The sequence below is a fragment of the Palaemon carinicauda genome, chromosome 30 (assembly GCF_036898095.1).
Source record: "Palaemon carinicauda isolate YSFRI2023 chromosome 30, ASM3689809v2, whole genome shotgun sequence".
NCBI lineage: Eukaryota > Metazoa > Arthropoda > Malacostraca > Decapoda > Palaemonidae > Palaemon > Palaemon carinicauda.
In genome coordinates this window covers 37,362,625-37,385,124 of record NC_090754.1, presented here as the reverse complement: position 1 = coordinate 37,385,124, position 22,500 = coordinate 37,362,625, and the positions used below count along the sequence as shown (strand labels likewise).

The window sequence follows — 22,500 nt, the reverse complement described above, 5'->3', positions numbered from 1 at the left end:
AGAAGGATACCTTCTGCAGACGACCGTCGGGGAGCTGGACGAAGTAGGATCCCTGAGTGTTGTCTCCATCACGGGCTTCCTGGTGTCCGAAGTCGTTGCGGGAGGGGGCGTGGTTGACAGCCCAGTTGAAGTTGTATTTGGCTTCACCGGATTCGAAGGACTCGGAGGAACCGGAGGAGTACTGAAAAGAAAAGATAGACTGGGATTATTTTGATGCATTAATAATACTTAATATGAGAAACAAACAAAAAATGTAACTGATTTGCATAAATGGAGAAATACAATAAGAGTAAAGATAACAGAAACTCACCCTTGGTCTTGGTGGAGAATAGGAGTATCTCTCGAAGCTTTCGAAGCTGTCAGCTGCGACAAGGGCAGCCATACCCAACACAACCAAAGCAATCTGTGAAAAAAGAATAAATTGGTGTTATGATCACGTAATGCTAATATAGCAAAATCAAAGAAAAAGTATTGTCATATAAAATATTAGATGACGACTCTTCTAAACTTAAAAATTAAAGTACTCTAGGACTTTTCTCTAGGTATTAATGATAATTAAATTGCTGTTCATTATACACTTTCAGCTCACCTTAGAATGCATCTTGTTCTTGTTGAATCTCGTAGCTAAGTACACAGTCTTGTCCTCTCCTGCTTCTTTATATATATTCCCCAACGACAAGTCAGGTGGGAAACGCCTTCCGATCTAAGGCAAGTTTTTGTGGCCCAGTTTCCAAACGTTCCGTGACCTCCAACTACTTAAGTCTGCATAACATGAAATAGATCAATAAGAAGCATCACTGGAATTCAATATCTGTTGGTAATGATGGTTTTGCTTAGTAGTGATATCAGTTATACATTTCAAGACAAGACTTTTAACAGGAAATATAATTATTTTTCAATGGCTTAGCTGTTAATTTCAGTAGTGTTATATCGATCAATTGCCATGCTATCTTTAACTTTTCCTACCTAATGTTCTTTATTTTGTAACTACAGGATGTTTTCAGTGAAAGCAATATGCTGTCTATATATATATATATATATATATATATATATATATATATATATATATATATATATATATATATTTATACATATATATATACACATATATATACATATATACATGTATACATATATGTATGTATATGTATATATATACATACACATATATAAGTACATATATATATATATATATATATATATATATATATATATATACATATATATATATACATATATATATATATATATATATATATATATATATATATATATATATATATATATATATATATATATATACATATGATTAGACACTCACTCTCACACACATATATACATATATGTATGTATATACTTGTGTGCATGTATGTGTGTGCGCGTGTATGTGTGTGTGTTTGTGTGTGGTATGTTATCATCTTGTGAATATTATGTTGAAGTTCCCAAGATATGAAATAATATGGAACGGTATATTGAAAATATATAGACATTGCAGGAAAATCTTAAACTTCAGTTAAAATACTGATGTATGTATGTAAATAGTGAATGCTTATGAATTCTTGTGTTATACTTGTTATTACATAAATCATTGTATTTAATTACTTGAATTTAATGACTAAATGCCAATCAAAATTTATCCTTGCTTCTAAGTTAATCTAATAATTTTGGTCATAATGAATCATTTCAAATATCAATAACAATATTATATAGGTTGATTAGACATCTTGTTGTAGTACCATCACTTTCTTGTATATGTGCAAATTAGTTCAAGGTTCTAAGTGTGCAAGTTGTGAAACAATGCTCTGGTGATAAAGAACTTGACCTCTGTAGGCAAATATATTAAAAGCGCTGATATCCTTGACCATAACATTAATTAAAATATTTCTAAATATTATGTGTAGGATGAATTGCCCAATTACCTCCTCTCACCTTGTGGTATTTATGGGAAATTTGAGAACTAAAGAGACTGAACTAAGCTGAACGTTCTTTGACTGACATCAGTCTTGTATATTATACTTTCAAGTGGCTACCCATGATCATTATCTCGCCTTGTTGTCTACTGACTATGTTCGACTGTTGATTGAATATCTCCATCTAAGAATGAAGATTTTAGAAAATAAGATAAAAGAAAACAATTTGATGAGATTACTCATATCTTTAGGAAAAACTAAACTTTATACCATGATTTAAATATTAAAAAGATTTTAGAGGAAAATCTCCTATTATGAGGTCATGAGCGTGTCCTACTAGCCACCATCAGATTTATGGATTAACATATTTTGTGCTTATATAGCTGGGAGTAAAACAAAATGACAGAAGTTCCGTGATGAATAACATTAGGTAAGAAAACCGAATGGTTATGGATATTAATATCAAAAGTTCAATCTGTGCTTTATAACTGTCGCCGGTACGTTGAAATAAAGAAAACATTATATTTTCATTATTTTATCAACAGTGGAATATAAATGTGGAGGTACTCAACATTTCAATGATGTGAAAAGAAGAACAAAAGGTAAAAACAGTCAACCAATTCTCCAGTTATCAGGATTTTCCTTTGTCAGAAAGAAGAACTGGGCACCTGACGTCACCGAAGTTCAAGGGTTTAAAGGCCGCTTATGAATGGCAGAGGCAAGGGACAATGACATTGCCCTATCAAGCAAGACAATGCCCTAGAGACTGACCAATATATACATATGATCAGCGCCGAAGCCCCTTTCCAGTCAAGCTAGGACCATGGAGGGCCATGCAATGGGTGATGATGACTCAGTAGATACACTTATAGGCTCCCTCAAACCACTAATCCTTAGCTCGCAAAGAGGGTGCGTTTGCAGAGACCAAAGAAACTAAACAATGTGTACGGAAGTCGAACACAAGACTGGCCATCACCAGTCGGGGACCTTATCACATCGGACACCACAGCTCTGAACATTCTCCCCTGCTCACCTTATAGGCCTTGATTTGCTATTTTGTGATTAGGCCTGAATTCTTAGTAGGTTTCCGACTTCTCCAGAGTACCTTCTCCCCTACCTACCTTAATGGGCTTGAATGTGTTATTACCTGATGAAGTATATGTTTCAGAAGTCTCCTTCTCGTCACCTAAAATAATCCATCTTTAGGGAGCATATTTGATTTTATATTGACTGTTAAATCCTAAGATCTGGGAGTCAAATTTGAATACTAGATTTGATATAATTAACATTTGCTCGAGAACTACATGGAAAAGTGACAAATATCTTCCTATTTGCTTCTATCAGATTTTTCTTAGTTCGTATTATTGTTTGTAGAAAAAAAGCTGAATATAGAACATCCAGTTAATTAAGTAATATTTAAGCTTATGAAACTCAAAATAATGAAAATGTAATTGTTTTTTATTTAAAAAGAATTTCACGGTGTACAAGGATTTAATCTTGATCAAAACCAATTTTATTTCTCTATGGAAATAGATTATGCAACAAGATTCAAAATTTAAAAAGTCCATAACATTGATATTTTATCATAATTTCCACTAAGGAGATTAAAATATTTTATCAGCTTTACTGTTTTGATAATAGTAACATCTATTACTCCTACTACTTCTATAATAATAATTATGATTATAATAATAATAATAATAATAATAATAATAATAATAATAATAATAATAATAATAATAATAATAATTATATTAGTAATAATAATAATAAAAACAACAACAACAATAATAATGATAATAATAATAATAATAATAATAATAATTATTATTATTATTATTATCTTAATTACTATTATAATTATTATTATCATTACCATTATTATTAAAATTATTATTATTATTATTATTATTATTATTATTATTATTATTATCATTATTATTATTATTATTATAATTATTATTATTAGTATTAACATTATTATTATTATTATTATAATTTTATTGTCGATATTCTTAACTGATTCATCCTTTAATAATATGACTACAAATGAAACATTAACAATCTAAAATGTAGACAGATTATCGCAGTATCAATATCACAGAGTCACCACAGCCGGATATAATTTTAAGTAATTAATTAAATCGTTACAAGGATAATAGTTACTCTGGCTTTTTTACCTTATTGAATAGAAACTTCCTTCATGAAATAGATATTTTCTCTCAAAGTATCTAGTTTCTTTTACAGTCATTTATGGCCATCGTTTTACAGTAACTTATAACTATCGTTTTTATTTCAATATAGCTATAACACTGCTTCTACAATTGTGGGGAATGGTCCATTTGAATGATTTCAAATTGTTTTATATATTGCATTAGGATTCTTACATGTATTCCAATATATGTATTTTGTTATTTTTCTTGAAACTGGAATTTCTCATTTATGTCATTGAAATAATGAATAATTAACAAAGGTTAAGCAGAATGACGCTAGAAATGTAATCATATCTTTTTATTATGCATATACATAAATTAGGAGTAATAATTTATTTGTGGAATGTAAACAGATATTCAATAATTTTCTGAAATCTACTTAGATTCGTTGGAACCAGAACCGTAGTAGTATCTCCTGGGAGCCTCACGAGACTCGAAAGAGGCAGAGTTGGAGTCGGGGAACTGAGCCTCACCGGAGTAGGTGACGTCAGCGATGTATCCATCGTCACCATCGACGAAGAAGGATACCTTCTGCAGGCGACCGTCGGGGAGCTGGACGTAGTAGGATCCCTGAGTGTTGTCTCCATCACGGGCTTCCTGGTGTCCGAAGTCGTTGCGGGAGGGGGCGTGGTTGACAGCCCAGTTGAAGTTGTATTTGGCTTCACCGGATTCGAAGGACTCGGAGGAACCGGAGGAATACTGAAAATAAAAGATAGAATGGGATTATTTTGATGCATTGATCATACTTAATGTGAGAGACAAAAAAAATGTAACTGAATTATATAAATGGAGAAATACAGTAAGAATAAAGATGATAGAAACTCACCCTTGGTCTTGGTGGAGAATAGGAGTACCTCTCGAAGCTTTCGAAGCTGTCAGCTGCGACAAGGGCAGCCAAACCCAACACAACCAAAGCAATCTGTGAAAAAAGAATAATTTGGTGTTAAGATAACATAATACTAATATAGGAAAACCGAAGAAGAAGTATTGTCATATAAAATATGGATGTTGAAGAATTTTCTTAACTTGAAAATTAAAGTATTCCAGGACTTTTCTCTAGGTATCAGTGGTAATTAAATTGCTGTTCATTAAACACTTTCAGCTTACCTTAGAAGGCATCTTGTTCTTTCTGAGACTCGTAGCTAAGTACACAACCCTATCCTCTCCGGCCTCTTTATATATATTCCTCAACGACAAGTCAGGTGGGAAACGCCTTCCTATCTAAGGCAAGTTTTTCTGGCCCAGTTTCCAAACGTTCCGTGACCTCCAACTACTTAAGTCTGCATAACATGAAACAGATCAATAAGAAGCATCAAAGGAATATAATACCTGTTGGTAGTATTGGTTTTGTTTAGCAGTGATATCAGTTATATATTTTCAGAACAAGTCTTTTAATAGGAAATATAATGGTGTTAGATTGATATATTACCATAATATCCTTATCTTTTTTTTTACCTTACACTATGTTATTCATAATGTAACCACAATTTTTTCCTATGAGAACAATATACATGTAAATATTTATATATATATATATATATATATATATATATATATATATATATATATATATATACATATATATATACATATATATATATATATATACATATATATATATATATATATATATATATATATATATATATATATATATATATATATATATATATATATGCTGTATATTATACGTGTATATATACACACACACACACGCAAACATATATATATATATATATATATATATATATATATATATATATATATATATATATTTATATATACATGCATACATATATGCGTATATATATGCATATGTATGTATGTATGTATGTATCTATCTATCTATCTATATATATATATACATATATATATATATATATATATATATATATATATATATATATATATATATATATATATATATATATATATATATATATATATGATTAGACACTCCGACACTCTCTCTCACCCCCCACACACACAGACATACACACACATATATATATATATATATATAATACATATATATATATATATAAATATATATGTATATGTATATATGAATATATGTGTGTGTATGTGTGTGTGTATGTGTATGGGTGTGTTATCATCTTGTGAATATTATGCTCAAGTTCCTAAAATATTAAGCAATACATAAAAATAAGTTTTAAATCTACGGCTTGTATTTACTGACTAAATGCCAATAGAAATTTATCATTTTTTCTAAGTTAATCTAATAATTGTGTCATATTAAATCATTTCAAATATCAATAATAACATTACATATGGTAATTACACATATTATTGTGGTATTATCACTATCTTGTAAATATGCAAATTAGTTCAAGGTTCGAAGTGTGCAAGTTGCGAAACTCGACCTTTGTAGGTAAAGAAATCAAAAGCGCTGATACCCTTGACCAAAGCTTCAATTAAAAGATGTCTAAATATTTTATAACTGCTAAATTTCCCACTGAGCTCGTCTCACCTGGTGGTATTTATAGGAAAATTTGAAAGCTAAAGTGATTGAACTATGCCGAACGTTCTTTCACTGACATCGGTTTTATATATTATACTTTCAAGGGGATACCCATGAACATTGTATCTCCTTGCTGTCTACTGACTAAGTTCGACCGTTGACTGTATAAGAATAAAGGTTTTAGAGAATAAAAAACAAGAAAAAACATGATGAGATTACGACTCATCCGTAGGAAAAATTAAACTTTATATTCTGGTTTTAAATATTGAAAACATTTTAGAGGAAAATCTCAATTATTAAGTCATCAACGTATCCTACTAGCCACCAGCAGATTTATGCATTAATATATTTTATGTTTATATAGCTGGGAGTAAAACAAAATGACTGAAGTTTTCTCACAAATAATATTAGGTAGGAAAACCGAATGGTTATGGATATTAACAGGAAAAGATCAATCTATGATTTATAACTGTCGTGTATACTTAAAAAAAAAAAAAAAAAAAAAAAAAAAAAAAAAAAAAAAAAAAAAAAAAAAAAAAAAAAACATGACATTTCCATTATTTTATTAACAGGGGAATATAAATGTGGAGGGACTCAATATTTCAATGATGTGAAATGAAGAAGAAAAGGTAAAAACAGTCAACCAATCCTCCTGTTATCAGGATTTTCCTTTGTCAGAAAGAGGAACTGGGCACCTGACGTCACCGAGGTTTAAAGGTTTAACGACTAATCATGAATGGCAGAGGCAAGGGAAAATGGCATTGCCTTATCAAGCAAGACAATGCCGTAGAGACTGACCAATATATACATATGACCAGCGCCCAAGCCCCCCTTCCACTCAAGCTAGGACTATGGAGGACCATTCAATGGCTGCTGATGACTCAATAGAAAGACCTATAGGCCCCCCCAACACCCCCATCCTTAGCTCACAAAGACAGTGTGGTTGCAGCCACCAAAGAATCTAACCAATTGGAACGGGCCTTCAACTCTAGACTGACGATCACCAGTCAGGGACATTACCACATTGGCCACCTTATAGGCCTTGATTTGCTATTTTGTGATTAGGCCTGAATTTTTAATAGGTTTCAGAAGTCTCCAGAGTACATTCTCCCCTGCCTACCTTATTGGGCTTGAATGTGCTATCACCTGATTAGGTATAATAGGTTTCAGAAGTCTCCTTCTCATTACTTAGAATAATTTATCTTTTGTCTAAATCCAAGAAATGCATATCCAAAGCCAGAATGCTAAATACAGAAAAAACTTGAGAAGGATAAAAAAAATATTATGTTGCCTCTAAAATATTGTTTGTCTGATTTTGATATTAAGGAAAGATGTTATTTATTGATCGACATTGCTTTCAGATAGTCTCATTTCTTCTTCCTTAAGTATTTTAATGATAAATTACCTTCTTTTAACATCCCTACCAATCGGTTGCACAGGAGTTCGAGAGCCTCTCAAGCTCGATAGTTTCTGATTTTGTCTGCAACATCACCGCCCCTGTGAGCTAGCGATGAATGGTTTGGGGGGAACCTTGAGGTCTACATGCTGAATAATCAATAACCATTGCCTATCCCCTCTGGTCCAAGCTTTATGAAAAGAGACTTTGTCGCTGATCATATATATATATATATATATATATATATATATATATATATATATATATATATATATATATATATGCATATATACATATATATATATATATATATATATATATATATATATATATATATATATATATATATATATTCATACACAAACATACACACACACACGCACACACACACACACATATATATATATATATATATATATATATATATATATATATATATATATATATATATGTGTGTGTACATATAAACACATACATACATATATATAGGTATGATAAGCCTCTAGAACACTGTCCTGTAACTTGCTTCCGCCATTCATGGGTGACCCTTAAAAAAGAGTCCTCATTCTGAAGACCAAATTTTGACACCCTGGGGGACGAGTAAGAAATGGTTCAATTGAGACTTCCAGATGTATTTCCTCGTCAGCATTATTGCTTACGAACTGCTTCAAGAACAACATACATTATTTACATTCATTGGGAACAAAATCATCAAGACAACAAACTATATTAGATTGGGGCTAAATTCCCTTCGTTTTTAAAACATATTAGCGATAAGCTAATTTCTTTAATGCTGAAAAATTAGTGCGTCTATTTGAGAGTCAGAATGATTTTCCATAGATGATCCCTTTGTCAAAGGTAGAATTAATACGAAGGGAAAAGTATTGTCTTCTGGTTTTAAGATCTTTAAACCCTAAAATATTGATTGAGTTTTGACTAGGGTTAAAGTATAGATTTATGAAATTTTAGGAAAGAAAATTTTGACTTTGGATTAAAGATAATAATTCATCCACCATGATTCCATGAAGGCAACATAAAATTAAGGAATGGAGGACTATATATATATATATATATATATATATATATATATATATATATATATATATATATATATATGTATGTATATATATAAATATATATATATATATATATATATATATATATATTTATATATATATATATATATATATATATATATATATATATATATATATATGTATGTATATATATAAATATATATATATATATATATATATATATATATATATATATATATATATATTTATATATATATATATATATATATATATATATATATATATATATATATATATAAATATACATATATATATATATATATATATATATATATATATATATATATATATATATATTTATGTATATATATTCATATATATATATATATATATATATATATATATATATGTATATATATATATATATATATATATATATATATATATATATATATATATATATATGTAAATGGAAAAAAAATTGCCAAAATACATAACATAAGGATAATCCTAACTGTTTGTGATTTATTATTTTAAGAAGAGTAATAGTATTAAAATAAATATCTCCTATATAAACTATAAAAACTTTCAAAAGACAAGAAGAAGAGAAATATGATAGAATACTGTGTCTGAATCTACCGTCAAGCAAGAGAAATCTAACCCAAGACAGTGGAACAGCATGGTACAGAGTCTATGGCACTACCCAAGACTAGAGAACAGTGGCTTGATTTTGGAGTGTCCTTCTTCTAGATGAGATCCTTATCATAGCTAAAGGGTCTCTTCTACCCTTACCGAAAAGAAAGTGGCCACTGAATGATTACAGTGCAGTAAACCCTTGGATGAAGAAGAATCTGTAACGAATAGGCCAGACTATTTGGTGTGTGTAGGCAAAGGGAAAATGAACCGTAACCAGAGTGAAGGATCCAATGTAGTACACTCTGGCCAGTCAAAGGACCCCATAACTCTCTAGAGGTAGTATCTCAATGGGTGGCTAGGGCCCTTCCCAACTTACTTCGTGGCTACTTTCTTATATTGTTTTTACATTGATAATAACTGCTATGATGGAAATGAAAATTTATTATAATCATTAAGGAGAATATTTCTTTGCACCAATTCCGCCCAAAAATCACTGTTTTTATCATCGAATATTTATTATCTTTATCATTTTTATTTTTATTACAAATAAATTTCAATTAAATTTCTCTTCAAAATTAATTTTAGGGGGAGAGTTGGAAAGAATTAAAAGATTTCTGATACGGTCAGAGCTTTAATATATTCATATTCATAAATATTAAATAATTATTTAACATTGGATTCAAAGCCAAGAGATTTGCCGAGTAATCCGAAAATCTACTTGGATTCGTTGGAACCAGAACCGTAGTAGTATCTCCTGGGAGCTTCACGAGACTCGAAAGAGGCGGAGTCTGAGTCGGGGAACTGAGCCTCACCGGAGTAGGTGACGTCAGCGATGTATCCATCGTCACCATCAACGAAGAAGGATACCTTCTGCAGGCGACCGTCGGGGAGCTGTACGTAGTAGGATCCCTGAGTGTTGTCTCCATTACGGGCTTCTTGGTGTCCGAAGTCGTTGCGGGAGGGGGCGTGGTTGACAGCCCAGTTGAAGTTGTATTTGGCTTCACCGGATTCGAAGGACTCGGAAGAACCGGAGGAGTACTGAAAAAAAAAAAGATGAAACAGGATTATTTTGATGCATTAATCATATTTCATATGAAAATAAAAATTGACTTAGTTGTGTGAATATGAAAATACAATAAGAATGAAAATAACAGAAACTCACTCTTGGTCTTGGTGGAGAATAAGAGTATCTCTCGAAGCTTTCGAAGCTGTCAGCTGCAACAAGGGCAGCCAAACCCAACACAACTAAAGCAATCTGTGAAAAAAAATCATTGGGTGTTAAGATCACATAATACTAATGTAGCAAAACCGAAGAAGAAGTATTGTCATATAAAATATGGATGTTGAAGAATTTTCTTAACTTGAAAATTAAAGTATTCCAGGACTTTTCTCTAGGTATCAGTGGTAATTAAATTGCTGTTCATTATACACTTTCAGCTTACCTTAGAATGCATCTCGTTCTTTCTGAGACTCGTAGCAAAGTACACAGCCCTGTCCTCTCCGGCCTCTTTATATATATTCCCCAACGACAAGTCAGGTGGGAAACGCCTTCCGATCTAAGGCAAGTTTTTGTGGCCCAGTTTCCAAACGTTCCGTGACCTCCAACTACTTAAGTCTGCATAACATGAAATAGATCAATAAGAAGCCTCAAAGGAATGCAATACTTGTTGGTAGTATTGGTTTTGTTTATTAGTGATATCAATTATATATTTTCAGGACAAGTCTTTTAATAGGAAATATAAAAGTGTTAGATTGATATATTGCCATAATATCCTTATTTTTTTTTACCTTATAGTATGTTATTCATAATGTAACTACAGCTTTTTTCCTATTAGAGCAATATACATGTAAATATATATATATATATATATATATATATATATATATATATATATATATATATATATACATATATATATATATTCTGTATATATATGTGTATATATATATATTTATATATACATGCATACATATATGCGTATATATATATATGCATATGTATATATATATATATATATATATATATATATATATATATATATATATATATATATATATATATATATATGTATCTGTATATATATATATGCATATATATATATATATATATATATATATATATATATATATATATATATATATGATTAGACACTCCGACACTCTCTCTCAACACCCCCACACACACATACACACACACACTTATATATATATATATATATATATATATATATATATATATATATATATATATATATATATATGTGTGTGTGTGTGTGTGTGTGTGTGTGTGTGCATGTGTGTGTATGTGTGTGCGGACGTGTATGGGTGTGTTAAAATCTTGAGAATATTATGCTGAAGTTCCTAAAATATTAAGCAATAAACAACAATAAGCTGAAAATCTATGGCTTGTATTTACTGACTAAATGCTAATAGAAATTTGTCCTTTCTTCTAGGTTAATCTAATAATTTTGTCATATTAAATCATTTCAAATATCAATAATAATATTGCATATGGTAATTACACATATTATTGTGCCATCATCCCTGTCTTGTAAATATGCAAATTAGTTCAAGGTTTGAAGTGTGCAGGTTTGAAACCTGACCTTTGTAGGTAAAGAAATCAAAAGCGCTGATATCCTTGACCATAGCTTCAATTAAAAGATGTCTGAATATTTTATAACTGCTAAATTTCCCACTGAGCTCGTCTCACCTGGTGGTATTTATAGGAAAATTTGAAAGCTAAAGTGATTGAACTATGCCGAACGTTCTTTCACTGACATCGGTTTTATATATTATACTTTCAAGGGGATACCCATGAACATTGTATCTCCTTGCTGTCTACTGACTAAGTTCGACCGTTGACTGTATATCTGCATCTAAGAATAAAGGTTTTAGAGAATAAAAAACAAGAAAAAACATGAGATTACGACTCATCCGTAGGAAAAATTAAACTTTATATTCTGGTTTTAAATATTGAAAACATTTTAGAGGAAAATCTCAATTATTAAGTCATCAACGTATCCTACTAGCCACCAGCAGATTTATGCATTAATATATTTTATGTTTATATAGCTGGGAGTAAAACAAAATGACTGAAGTTTTCTCACAAATAATATTAGGTAGGAAAACCGAATGGTTATGGATATTAATAGGAAAAGATCAATCTATGATTTATAACTGTCGTGTATACTTAAAAAAAAAAAAAAAAAAAAAAAAAAAAAAAAAAAAAAAAAAAAAAAAAAAAAACATGACATTTCCATTATTTTATTAACAGGGGAATATAAATGTGGGGGGACTCAATATTTCAATGATGTGAAAAGAAGAAGAAAAGGTAAAAACACTCAACCAATTCTTCAGTTATCAGGATTTTTCTTTGTCAGAAAGAGGAACTGGGCACCTGACGTCACCGAGGTTTAAAGGTTTAACGACTAATCATGAATGGCAGAGGCAAGGGAAAATGGCATTGCCTTATCAAGCAAGACAATGCCGTAGAGACTGACCAATATATACATATGACCAGCGCCCAAGCCCCCCTTCCACTCAAGCTAGGACTATGGAGGACCATTCAATGGCTGCTGATGACTCAATAGAAAGACCTATAGGCCCCCCCAACACCCCCATCCTTAGCTCACAAAGACAGTGTGGTTGCAGCCACCAAAGAATCTAACCAATTGGAACGGGCCTTCAACTCTAGACTGACGATCACCAGTCAGGGACATTACCACATTGGCCACCTTATAGGCCTTGATTTGCTATTTTGTGATTAGGCCTGAATTTTTAATAGGTTTCAGAAGTCTCCAGAGTACATTCTCCCCTGCCTACCTTATTGGGCTTGAATGTGCTATCACCTGATTAGGTATAATAGGTTTCAGAAGTCTCCTTCTCATTACTTAGAATAATTTATCTTTTGTCTAAATCCAAGAAATGCATATCCAAAGCCAGAATGCTAAATACAGAAAAAACTTGAGAAGGATAAAAAAAATATTATGTTGCCTCTAAAATATTGTTTGTCTGATTTTGATATTAAGGAAAGATGTTATTTATTGATCGACATTGCTTTCAGATAGTCTCATTTCTTCTTCCTTAAGTATTTTAATGATAAATTACCTTCTTTTAACATCCCTACCAATCGGTTGCACAGGAGTTCGAGAGCCTCTCAAGCTCGATAGTTTCTGATTTTGTCTGCAACATCACCGCCCCTGTGAGCTAGCGATGAATGGTTTGGGGGGAACCTTGAGGTCTACATGCTGAATAATCAATAACCATTGCCTATCCCCTCTGGTCCAAGCTTTATGAAAAGAGACTTTGTCGCTGATCATATATATATATATATATATATATATATATATATATATATATATATGCATATATACATATATATATATATATATATATATATATATATATATATATATATATATATATATATATATATATATATATATCATACACAAACATACACACACACACGCACACACACACACACACACACATATATATATATATATATATATATATATATATATATATATATATATATATATATGTGTGTACATATAAACACATACATACATATATATAGGTATGATAAGCCTCTAGAACACTGTCCTGTAACTTGCTTCCGCCATTCATGGGTGACCCTTAAAAAAGAGTCCTCATTCTGAAGACCAAATTTTGACACCCTGGGGGACGAGTAAGAAATGGTTCAATTGAGACTTCCAGATGTATTTCCTCGTCAGCATTATTGCTTACGAACTGCTTCAAGAACAACATACATTATTTACATTCATTGGGAACAAAATCATCAAGACAACAAACTATATTAGATTGGGGCTAAATTCCCTTCGTTTTTAAAACATATTAGCGATAAGCTAATTTCTTTAATGCTGAAAAATTAGTGCGTCTATTTGAGAGTCAGAATGATTTTCCATAGATGATCCCTTTGTCAAAGGTAGAGTTAATACGAAGGGAAAAGTATTGTCTTCTGGTTTTAAGATCTTTAAACCCTAAAATATTGATTGAGTTTTGACTAGGGTTAAAGTATAGATTTATGAAATTTTAGGAAAGAAAATTTTGACTTTGGATTAAAGATAATAATTCATCCACCATGATTCCATGAAGGCAACATAAAATTAAGGAATGGAGGACTATATATATATATATATATATATATATATATATATATATATATATATATATATATATACATATATATATATATATGTATGTATATATATAAATATATATATATATATATATATATATATATATATATATATATATATATATATATATATGTATATATATATATATATATATATATATATATATATATATATATATATATATATATATATAAATATATATATATATATATATATATATATATATATATATATATATATATATATATGTATATATATTCATATATATATATATATATATATATATATATATATGTATATATATATATATATATATATATATATATATATATATATATATATATATATGTAAATAGAAAAAAAATTGCCAAAATACATAACATAAGGATAATCCTAACTGTTTGTGATTTATTATTTTAAGAAGAGTAATAGTATTAAAATAAATATCTCCTCTATAAACTATAAAAACTTCCAAAAGACAAGAAGAAGAGAAATATGATAGAATACTGTGTCTGAGTGTACCGTCAAGCAAGAGAAATCTAACCCAAGACAGTGGAACAGCATGGTACAGAGTCTATGGCACTACCCAAGACTAGAGAACAGTGGCTTGATTTTGGAGTGTCCTTCTTCTAGATGAGATCCTTATCATAGCTAAAGGGTCTCTTCTACCCTTACCGAAAAGAAAGTGGCCACTGAATGATTACAGTGCAGTAAACCCTTGGATGAAGAAGAATCTGTAACGAATAGGCCAGACTATTTGGTGTGTGTAGGCAAAGGGAAAATGAACCGTAACCAGAGTGAAGGATCCAATGTAGTACACTCTGGCCAGTCAAAGGACCCCATAACTCTCTAGAGGTAGTATCTCAATGGGTGGCTAGGGCCCTTCCCAACTTACTTCGTGGCTACTTTCTTATATTGTTTTTACATTGATAATAACTGCTATGATGGAAATGAAAATTTATTATAATCATTAAGGAGAATATTTCTTTGTACCAATTCCGCCCAAAAATCACTGTTTTTATCATCGAATATTTATTATCTTTATCATTTTTATTTTTATTACAAATAAATTTCAATTAAATTTCTCTTCAAAATTAATTTTAGGGGGAGAGTTGGAAAGAATTAAAAGATTTCTGATACGGTCAGAGCTTTAATATATTCATATTCATAAATATTAAATAATTATTTAACATTGGATTCAAAGCCAAGAGATTTGCCGAGTAATCCGAAAATCTACTTGGATTCGTTGGAACCAGAACCGTAGTAGTATCTCCTGGGAGCTTCACGAGACTCGAAAGAGGCGGAGTCTGAGTCGGGGAACTGAGCCTCACCGGAGTAGGTGACGTCAGCGATGTATCCATCGTCACCATCAACGAAGAAGGATACCTTCTGCAGGCGACCGTCGGGGAGCTGTACGTAGTAGGATCCCTGAGTGTTGTCTCCATCACGGGCTTCTTGGTGTCCGAAGTCGTTGCGGGAGGGGGCGTGGTTGACAGCCCAGTTGAAGTTGTATTTGGCTTCACCGGATTCGAAGGACTCGGAGGAACCAGAGGAATACTGAAAAGAAAAGATAGAATGAGATTATTTTGATGCATTAATCATACTTAATATGAGAAACAAGCCGAAAATGTAACAGAATTGTATAAATGGAGAAATATAATGAGAATAAAGATGATAGAAACTCACCCTTGGTCTTGGTGGAGAATATGAGTATCTCTCGAAGCTTTCGAAGCTGTCAGCTGCGACAAGGGCAGCCAAACCCAACACAACCAAAGCAATCTGTGAAAAATTATAATTCAATTTTAAGACTATGCAATAATTGTGGTGAAATCGGAGAAAAAGTATTTTCGTATAAAATATTGGTGCTGTATTATTTTTTTTTACATAGGAAATTAAATTCTTCATACTAACTACGATTTAAGAACCATTCGTTCATAAACTTATGTGGTAAAATCAGAAAAAATATATATTCATATATTCAATTAATGCTATATTGTTTGTCTAAACTAGACTATAAAAATCTTAATACGAAGGATAATTTAAAAACAGTTCGTTGTAGACTAAGAGCTTACCTTAGAATGCATCTTGTTCCTTCTGAGACTCGTAGCTAAGTACACAGCCTTATCCTCTCCGGCTTCTTTATATATATTCCCCAGCTACAAGTCAGGTGGGAAACGCCTTCCGATCTAAGGCAAGTTTTTGTGGCCCAGTTTCCAAACGTTCTGTGACCTCAAACTACATTTGTCTGCATAACATGAAATAGATCAATAAGTAGCATTAAAGGAATGAAATACCTGTTGGTAATACTGGTTTTGTTCAGTAAACTGATGTCAGCTATACATTTTGAGGATAAAACTTTTAACTGGAAATGGAAGATTTTTTTTTTTTATCTTTTCACAGTTTCCTTTAATATTGTTTTATTGATCTTTTGCCGTAATGTTATCGAATATTCGGTTTTCCCAACTAATGTTAACTATTATGTAACTGCAGATGGTTTGCAACGAAAAAATATGCTGATGTATGTATAATACTTAATATTCACAAACGCACAGATGAATATATAAATACACAAAGTTTTAAAGGAGTCATATAGTGCTTTAGAAACGGTATTAATGCAGAGATCTGGATAGTGAGGAGCTAAAGTATATACATATACACACTCATATATATATATATATATATATATATATATATATATATATATATATATATATATATATATATATATATATATATATATGTGTGTGTGTGTGTGTGTGTGTGTGTGTGTGTTTGTGTGTGTATACATGTTTTGGCTATCATCTAAATTCAAACTCGAGAAGTTACTTGAATGTAATACGTGTTAATGATAACCTACCCAGTACACTATATATACTCGATGTACCACATACATAAATGAGTATACAAGTTCACTTGCTTATTTTCTATCAAGTAACTACCTCCAACTCTTACAAAATTGTGTTTATGAACATACGTGTATAAGTACTTGGTTCCTGAGACTAAATTTAAGAGGATAAAAGGAAACCAGGAAGATGAGACAATGGATATTCTGGATATTTTGGGTAAATATTACGAAAAGGGCTAGAATAAGACGGTTTTAATAATTATGCTAAAGAAGAATGGTAGATTCAGAAGATTGGAAAGTGACTGAGATGCAATGAAAGCTAAGGTGATAATGTGTTTAGACTAAACTCTTATTTATATAATTGAAGTTTAGATGTTAAAGGTAAATGAAATATAAACAAAAAATAAAGCTATTTAAGAATGTAATCCATCAAATCAATCAATCATTATTTGCCCGATGTCAAAGGAAAATTTAAAGGGTTAAAAATTTGGAAACTCGTTAAAAGTAAGAAAAGCATAGCATAAGTACTAGAATGGACCATATCGTGAGCTGGTTTGGTGACTATATGAAAATTATTATTGAAAAAACTTGGTGACTGGTGAATAAGAAGTGAATGTTAAGAGGTAGGTGGAGAGGAAGCCCAAGAGAGTGTTAATAGAGGGCGTAAGAATGAGCAAAAAATTAAGGGTTCTTAATTTAAAGTAAACACGAGAGTATGTCAAAAAAGAGAGTGGACTTGGGTATTGTGTGTTGGATTTTGTTGCTATAGGAAGCTACTACATTTGTCCAAGTATTCTATTAAAGGACTCATACATGATTTAATGGTCGGTTATGAATGGCAGAAACAGGGGACAGTAACATTGCCCTCTCGAGCAGGATAAAGGCCTAGAGACTGACCATATATATGTATGATCAGCGCCCAATCCCCCTATCCACCCAAGCTGGACCAAGAAGTGCCAGGCAGTACCTGTTGATAACTCAGCAGATAGACCTGAAGGCTCCCTCAAAACCCCCATCTTTATCTCATAAAGATGGTGATGTTAGAGCGACCAAATTAACTAGCGTGTTTGAGTAGGAATTGAGCCCCAGTCTGGCGTTCACCAGTCAGGGACGTTACCACTTCGGCCACCACATCATGATTCCAACAAGTAGTTATAATTGGTTTAAGTTGGCTCACAGACTGATCTTTCAAAGTTTGAGTAGTGACAAGATGACACAAATGTCAGACCAGAATTATAGCCTCCCTTCCTTCTTGTGCTTATAAAAGATGATTAGGTTGTTATCTAGAGCCCATTATTCAGTAGCCTTTCTCCATCTGTGGTATTCTAGCTGTCGCCCCATATGGGGTTGTGACTATTGAAATCTCCAATCATTAAAGATGCTGTTTCCCTGGTAGTGATCTTGAGGCCATTTAAATGGTATAAGAGGTGGTTTGTACAAATAAACGATGTTTATGTTTTTAGTCTCTATTTTGGTGTATTCTCATCCCATCATCCGACAGATCAACACTATTCACGGTAAAGGCTTTTTCCTTCTCGTAAATTACACTACCGTGGAGAGATTTTAGGTGGTATATTGCCAGATGCTTGCCTGGCAATGTTGGTGGTGCTGAGTCTTCGTGTCTTTTGAAGACATAAGATGTCCCCTTTAAGACTGCTGAGAATTTCCAATTTTACGGCTGAGAGATCTTCTGCATTGGAACTCATGACCTTCATGTTTGCCATATTACAGGGCCGAGGGTTTACCCTATTACACCCCACAAAAGATTATTGTGTTGCGCATTGTGTAGCAATTGGTCTCCGGTCTCCGACAGAGCAGCCCATTCAAAGACACAAATATATAAACAAGAAGATGATGAAAGACACCATCCCTATGACCACCGGTTGGTTAGACAAAGATTGAGATCTCACAAGAGCTTCATACCTATCATTAGCCTTGACCTTATGGAGTCAGCAACTTACCACCTAGAACTCTGGAGAGAAACACACCACTGCCCACCTTGGAGGCCATCTAGAGCCCACGTGAGTCTCTTCCCCGTGGAACAAACCTCTCTAGAAAGGATTGGGTTACTCTTAATCGTGAAAGAGCAAGATTTGGAAGGAAAGAAGAAAATCTTCATAAGTGGGGTCTCGCCCACATACTTCATGGGTGTGAACACAGTCCAACCTATACAGATTTAGACCTCCATGAATGTAATCAGTCCAATCTGCATTGGATACAATGTTGGTATAATTAGATAGGATGAAGAATTGGTTTGAAAGTCAGCTGTTAATGTACACAGCTAGATTTTCTTGATACATATGCACACACAAACACACACACACACACACACACACATATATATATATATATATATATATATATATATATATATATATATATATATATATATATATATATATATATATATATATATATATATATATGTATATATATACATATATATATATATATATATATATATATATATATATATATATATATATATATATATTCATATACATAGATCTAAAATTATATACATACATAAATAGAATAAGTTGGATATGATATATATGTATTAAATGTTTGAAAGAATTCACGACAAAAACTTCCTCATTTTACTAATTTGCAAAAAAAAAGGGAGACACAAAAGACCTAGAAAATTACCGCCCGAAAAGTTTACTTTCCATAATATATAGAATATTTACAAACCTCATATACAGTCAAATAGAAATACAGCTAGATATTAATCAACCAAGAGATCAAGCAGACTTAAAAAGTGGGTATTCAACAGCTGACCATATCCATGTTATTAACCAGATAATGAAAAAATCAACAGAGTATGGAAAACCCCTATGTATGGCATTTATAGATTAAGAGAAAGCTTTTGATTATATCAAAACTTCAGCAGTAATGAAAACCCTTGACAGACAAGAAATATATGAATTTTATATTAAACCATTTAAAGATATCTATACAGGAAGTAGAACCATCCTAAAAATACATAAAGATAGTGAGAAAATTCCAAATGAGAAAAGAGTTGGACAGGGGGCCCCAACTCTCCTAAAGTATTCACACCATGCCTAGAAGTTTTTTAGAATTTATGTTTGGAAAATTTGGGAATTAATATTACTGAGGAAGACCATAATAACTTAAGATTTGCACATAACATAGTTGAAAGTAATGAATCATTGGAGGAATTACAAAAGAATATAGAAAATTTGAATAGAGAAAACAAATATGGGGCTGAAAATGAATATAAATAAAACATAAGGAGAATGACAGATAATAGATGGACATCAAGAATAACAGAATGGGTCCCTAAAGATTGCAAAATAAGCAGGGGAAGGAAGAAAAGATGATGGACTGACTAACTTAAAAAGCTTTTGGGTGTGTACTGGCATAGAAAGACCATAAACAGATACAAGTGGAAGGACTTTTCTGAGGCCTTTGTTTTGCAGTGGACTAGTATCGGCTGATGGTATATATATATATATATATATATATATATATATATATATATATATATATATATATATATGTATATATACATATATATATGTATATATGTATATATATATATATATATATATATATATATATATATATATATATATATATATATATATATGCCAGCTAAGCTACAACCCTAGTTGGTTAAGCTGGATGATATAAGCACAAGGGCTTCATTAGGAAAATATCCAGGTGAGGAAAGAAAATATGGAAATGAAAAAACCTCAAGAGAAGTAATGAACAATTAAAATAGAATATCTTAAAAATTGTAGCAACACTAAAACAAGAGGAGGAGAAATAACATAGAATAGCGTGCCCAAGTGTACCTTTAGGCAAGAAACTGATTAAACAAAGGTTAAACAGAATAATAATGCCAATGGAATCATAGCTTTTTATTATGCATATACATAAATTAGGAGTAATAATTTATTTCGGGAATAAAATCAGATATTCAATAATTTCCTGGAATCTACTTAGATTCGTTGGAACCAGAACCGTAGTAGTATCTGGGAGCTTCACGAGACTCGAAAGAGGCGGAGTTGGAGTCGGGGAACTGAGCCTCACCGGAGTAGGTGACGTCAGCGATGTATCCATCGTCACCATCGACGAAGAAGGATACCTTTTGCAGGCGACCGTCGGGGAGCTGGACGAAGTAGGATCCCTGAGTGTTGTCTCCATCACGGGCTTCCTGGTGTCCGAAATCATTGCGGGAGGGGGCGTGGTTGACAGCCCAGTTGAAGTTGTACTGAGCCTCGCTGGACTCGAAGGATTCGGAGGAACCGGAGGAGTACTGAAAAGGAGATAGCAAAAGATAAGGTTTAGACATTTTAATCCTATTTTAATTTTACAACAAAGGAATATGTAATAGAATTGTGTTTCTAGATAGACAAAAGATATATGATAAAATAATAATAAGAATAAAGATGATAGAAACTCACCCTTGGTCTTGGTGGAGAATAGGAGTATCTCTCGAAGCTGTCAGCTGCAACAAGGGCAGCCATACCCAACACAACCAAAATAACCTGAGGAAAGAATCATATGGTTTAAAATCTAAATATTTTCTTCAAAAGTAATTGCACAATCATTTCGGAGAAAGAAAGCAAGTGAAATTGACATAAGAAGAAAATATATTGCTCATATAAACTAAAATCTGGTGCTATCATTTTGATAAAGACACGTAGTTTAATTATCGCTAGTATTTGAAAACAAGGCCTTTATATGCTGGGAGTTTACCTTAGAATGCATCTTGTTCTTGTAGAAGCCTCCTGATGAGTATGCAGGCTTGTCCACATCGACGGCTATATATATGATACACACAGAC

At 31.6% G+C, this 22,500-nt stretch overlaps 4 protein-coding genes across 6 annotated transcripts in view; all 4 read right to left on the bottom strand.

Moving 5' to 3' along the window:
- LOC137622992 (pro-resilin-like) overlaps positions 1-620 on the bottom strand; it is a 17,066-nt gene extending 16,446 nt beyond the window's left edge. Inside the window, exons 1-3 of one of the 2 annotated variants that reach the window (XM_068353607.1) lie at positions 590-618; positions 311-403; positions 1-181 (exon numbers count right to left, since the gene is read on the bottom strand). The exon at positions 1-181 is cut by the window's left edge and continues 144 nt beyond it. In XM_068353607.1, coding sequence (XP_068209708.1) covers positions 1-181; positions 311-403; positions 590-601 — 286 coding nt within the window. In that variant the 5' untranslated portion in view covers positions 602-618. Of the gene's footprint in view, positions 182-310; positions 404-589 lie in introns of both variants that reach the window. The other variant, XM_068353608.1, reaches the window with a different exon arrangement.
- A 3,803-nt stretch (positions 621-4,423) lies between these two features.
- LOC137623744 (pro-resilin-like) lies at positions 4,424-5,276 on the bottom strand. Its single transcript, XM_068354570.1, has 3 exons — positions 5,231-5,276; positions 4,950-5,042; positions 4,424-4,822 (listed from the first exon to the last, which is right to left on the bottom strand). Exons 1-3 carry the CDS (start codon positions 5,240-5,242, stop codon positions 4,499-4,501), a joined length of 429 nt encoding a protein of 142 aa, XP_068210671.1. The 5' UTR covers positions 5,243-5,276; the 3' UTR covers positions 4,424-4,498.
- Positions 5,277-10,304: 5,028 nt separating this feature from the next.
- Positions 10,305-22,439, bottom strand: LOC137623743 (pro-resilin-like). Of its 2 annotated transcripts, none has more exons than XM_068354568.1 (3): positions 22,413-22,433; positions 10,837-10,929; positions 10,305-10,712 (listed from the first exon to the last, which is right to left on the bottom strand). In XM_068354568.1, the coding sequence occupies exons 1-3, from the start codon at positions 22,422-22,424 to the stop codon at positions 10,389-10,391; spliced, it is 429 nt and encodes a 142-aa protein (XP_068210669.1). In that variant the 5' UTR covers positions 22,425-22,433; the 3' UTR covers positions 10,305-10,388. The 2 variants fall into 2 exon arrangements, with proteins under 2 accessions (XP_068210669.1, XP_068210670.1); XM_068354569.1 differs by lacking the exons at positions 10,305-10,712; positions 10,837-10,929 and adding exons at positions 21,559-21,969; positions 22,118-22,201 and having other exon boundaries at positions 22,413-22,439.
- On the bottom strand, positions 15,992-17,017 carry LOC137623742 (pro-resilin-like). The gene is made up of 3 exons (XM_068354567.1): positions 16,912-17,017; positions 16,526-16,618; positions 15,992-16,396 (listed from the first exon to the last, which is right to left on the bottom strand). The coding sequence occupies exons 1-3, from the start codon at positions 16,921-16,923 to the stop codon at positions 16,073-16,075; spliced, it is 429 nt and encodes a 142-aa protein (XP_068210668.1). The 5' UTR covers positions 16,924-17,017; the 3' UTR covers positions 15,992-16,072.
- Positions 22,440-22,500: the final 61 nt, after the last annotated feature.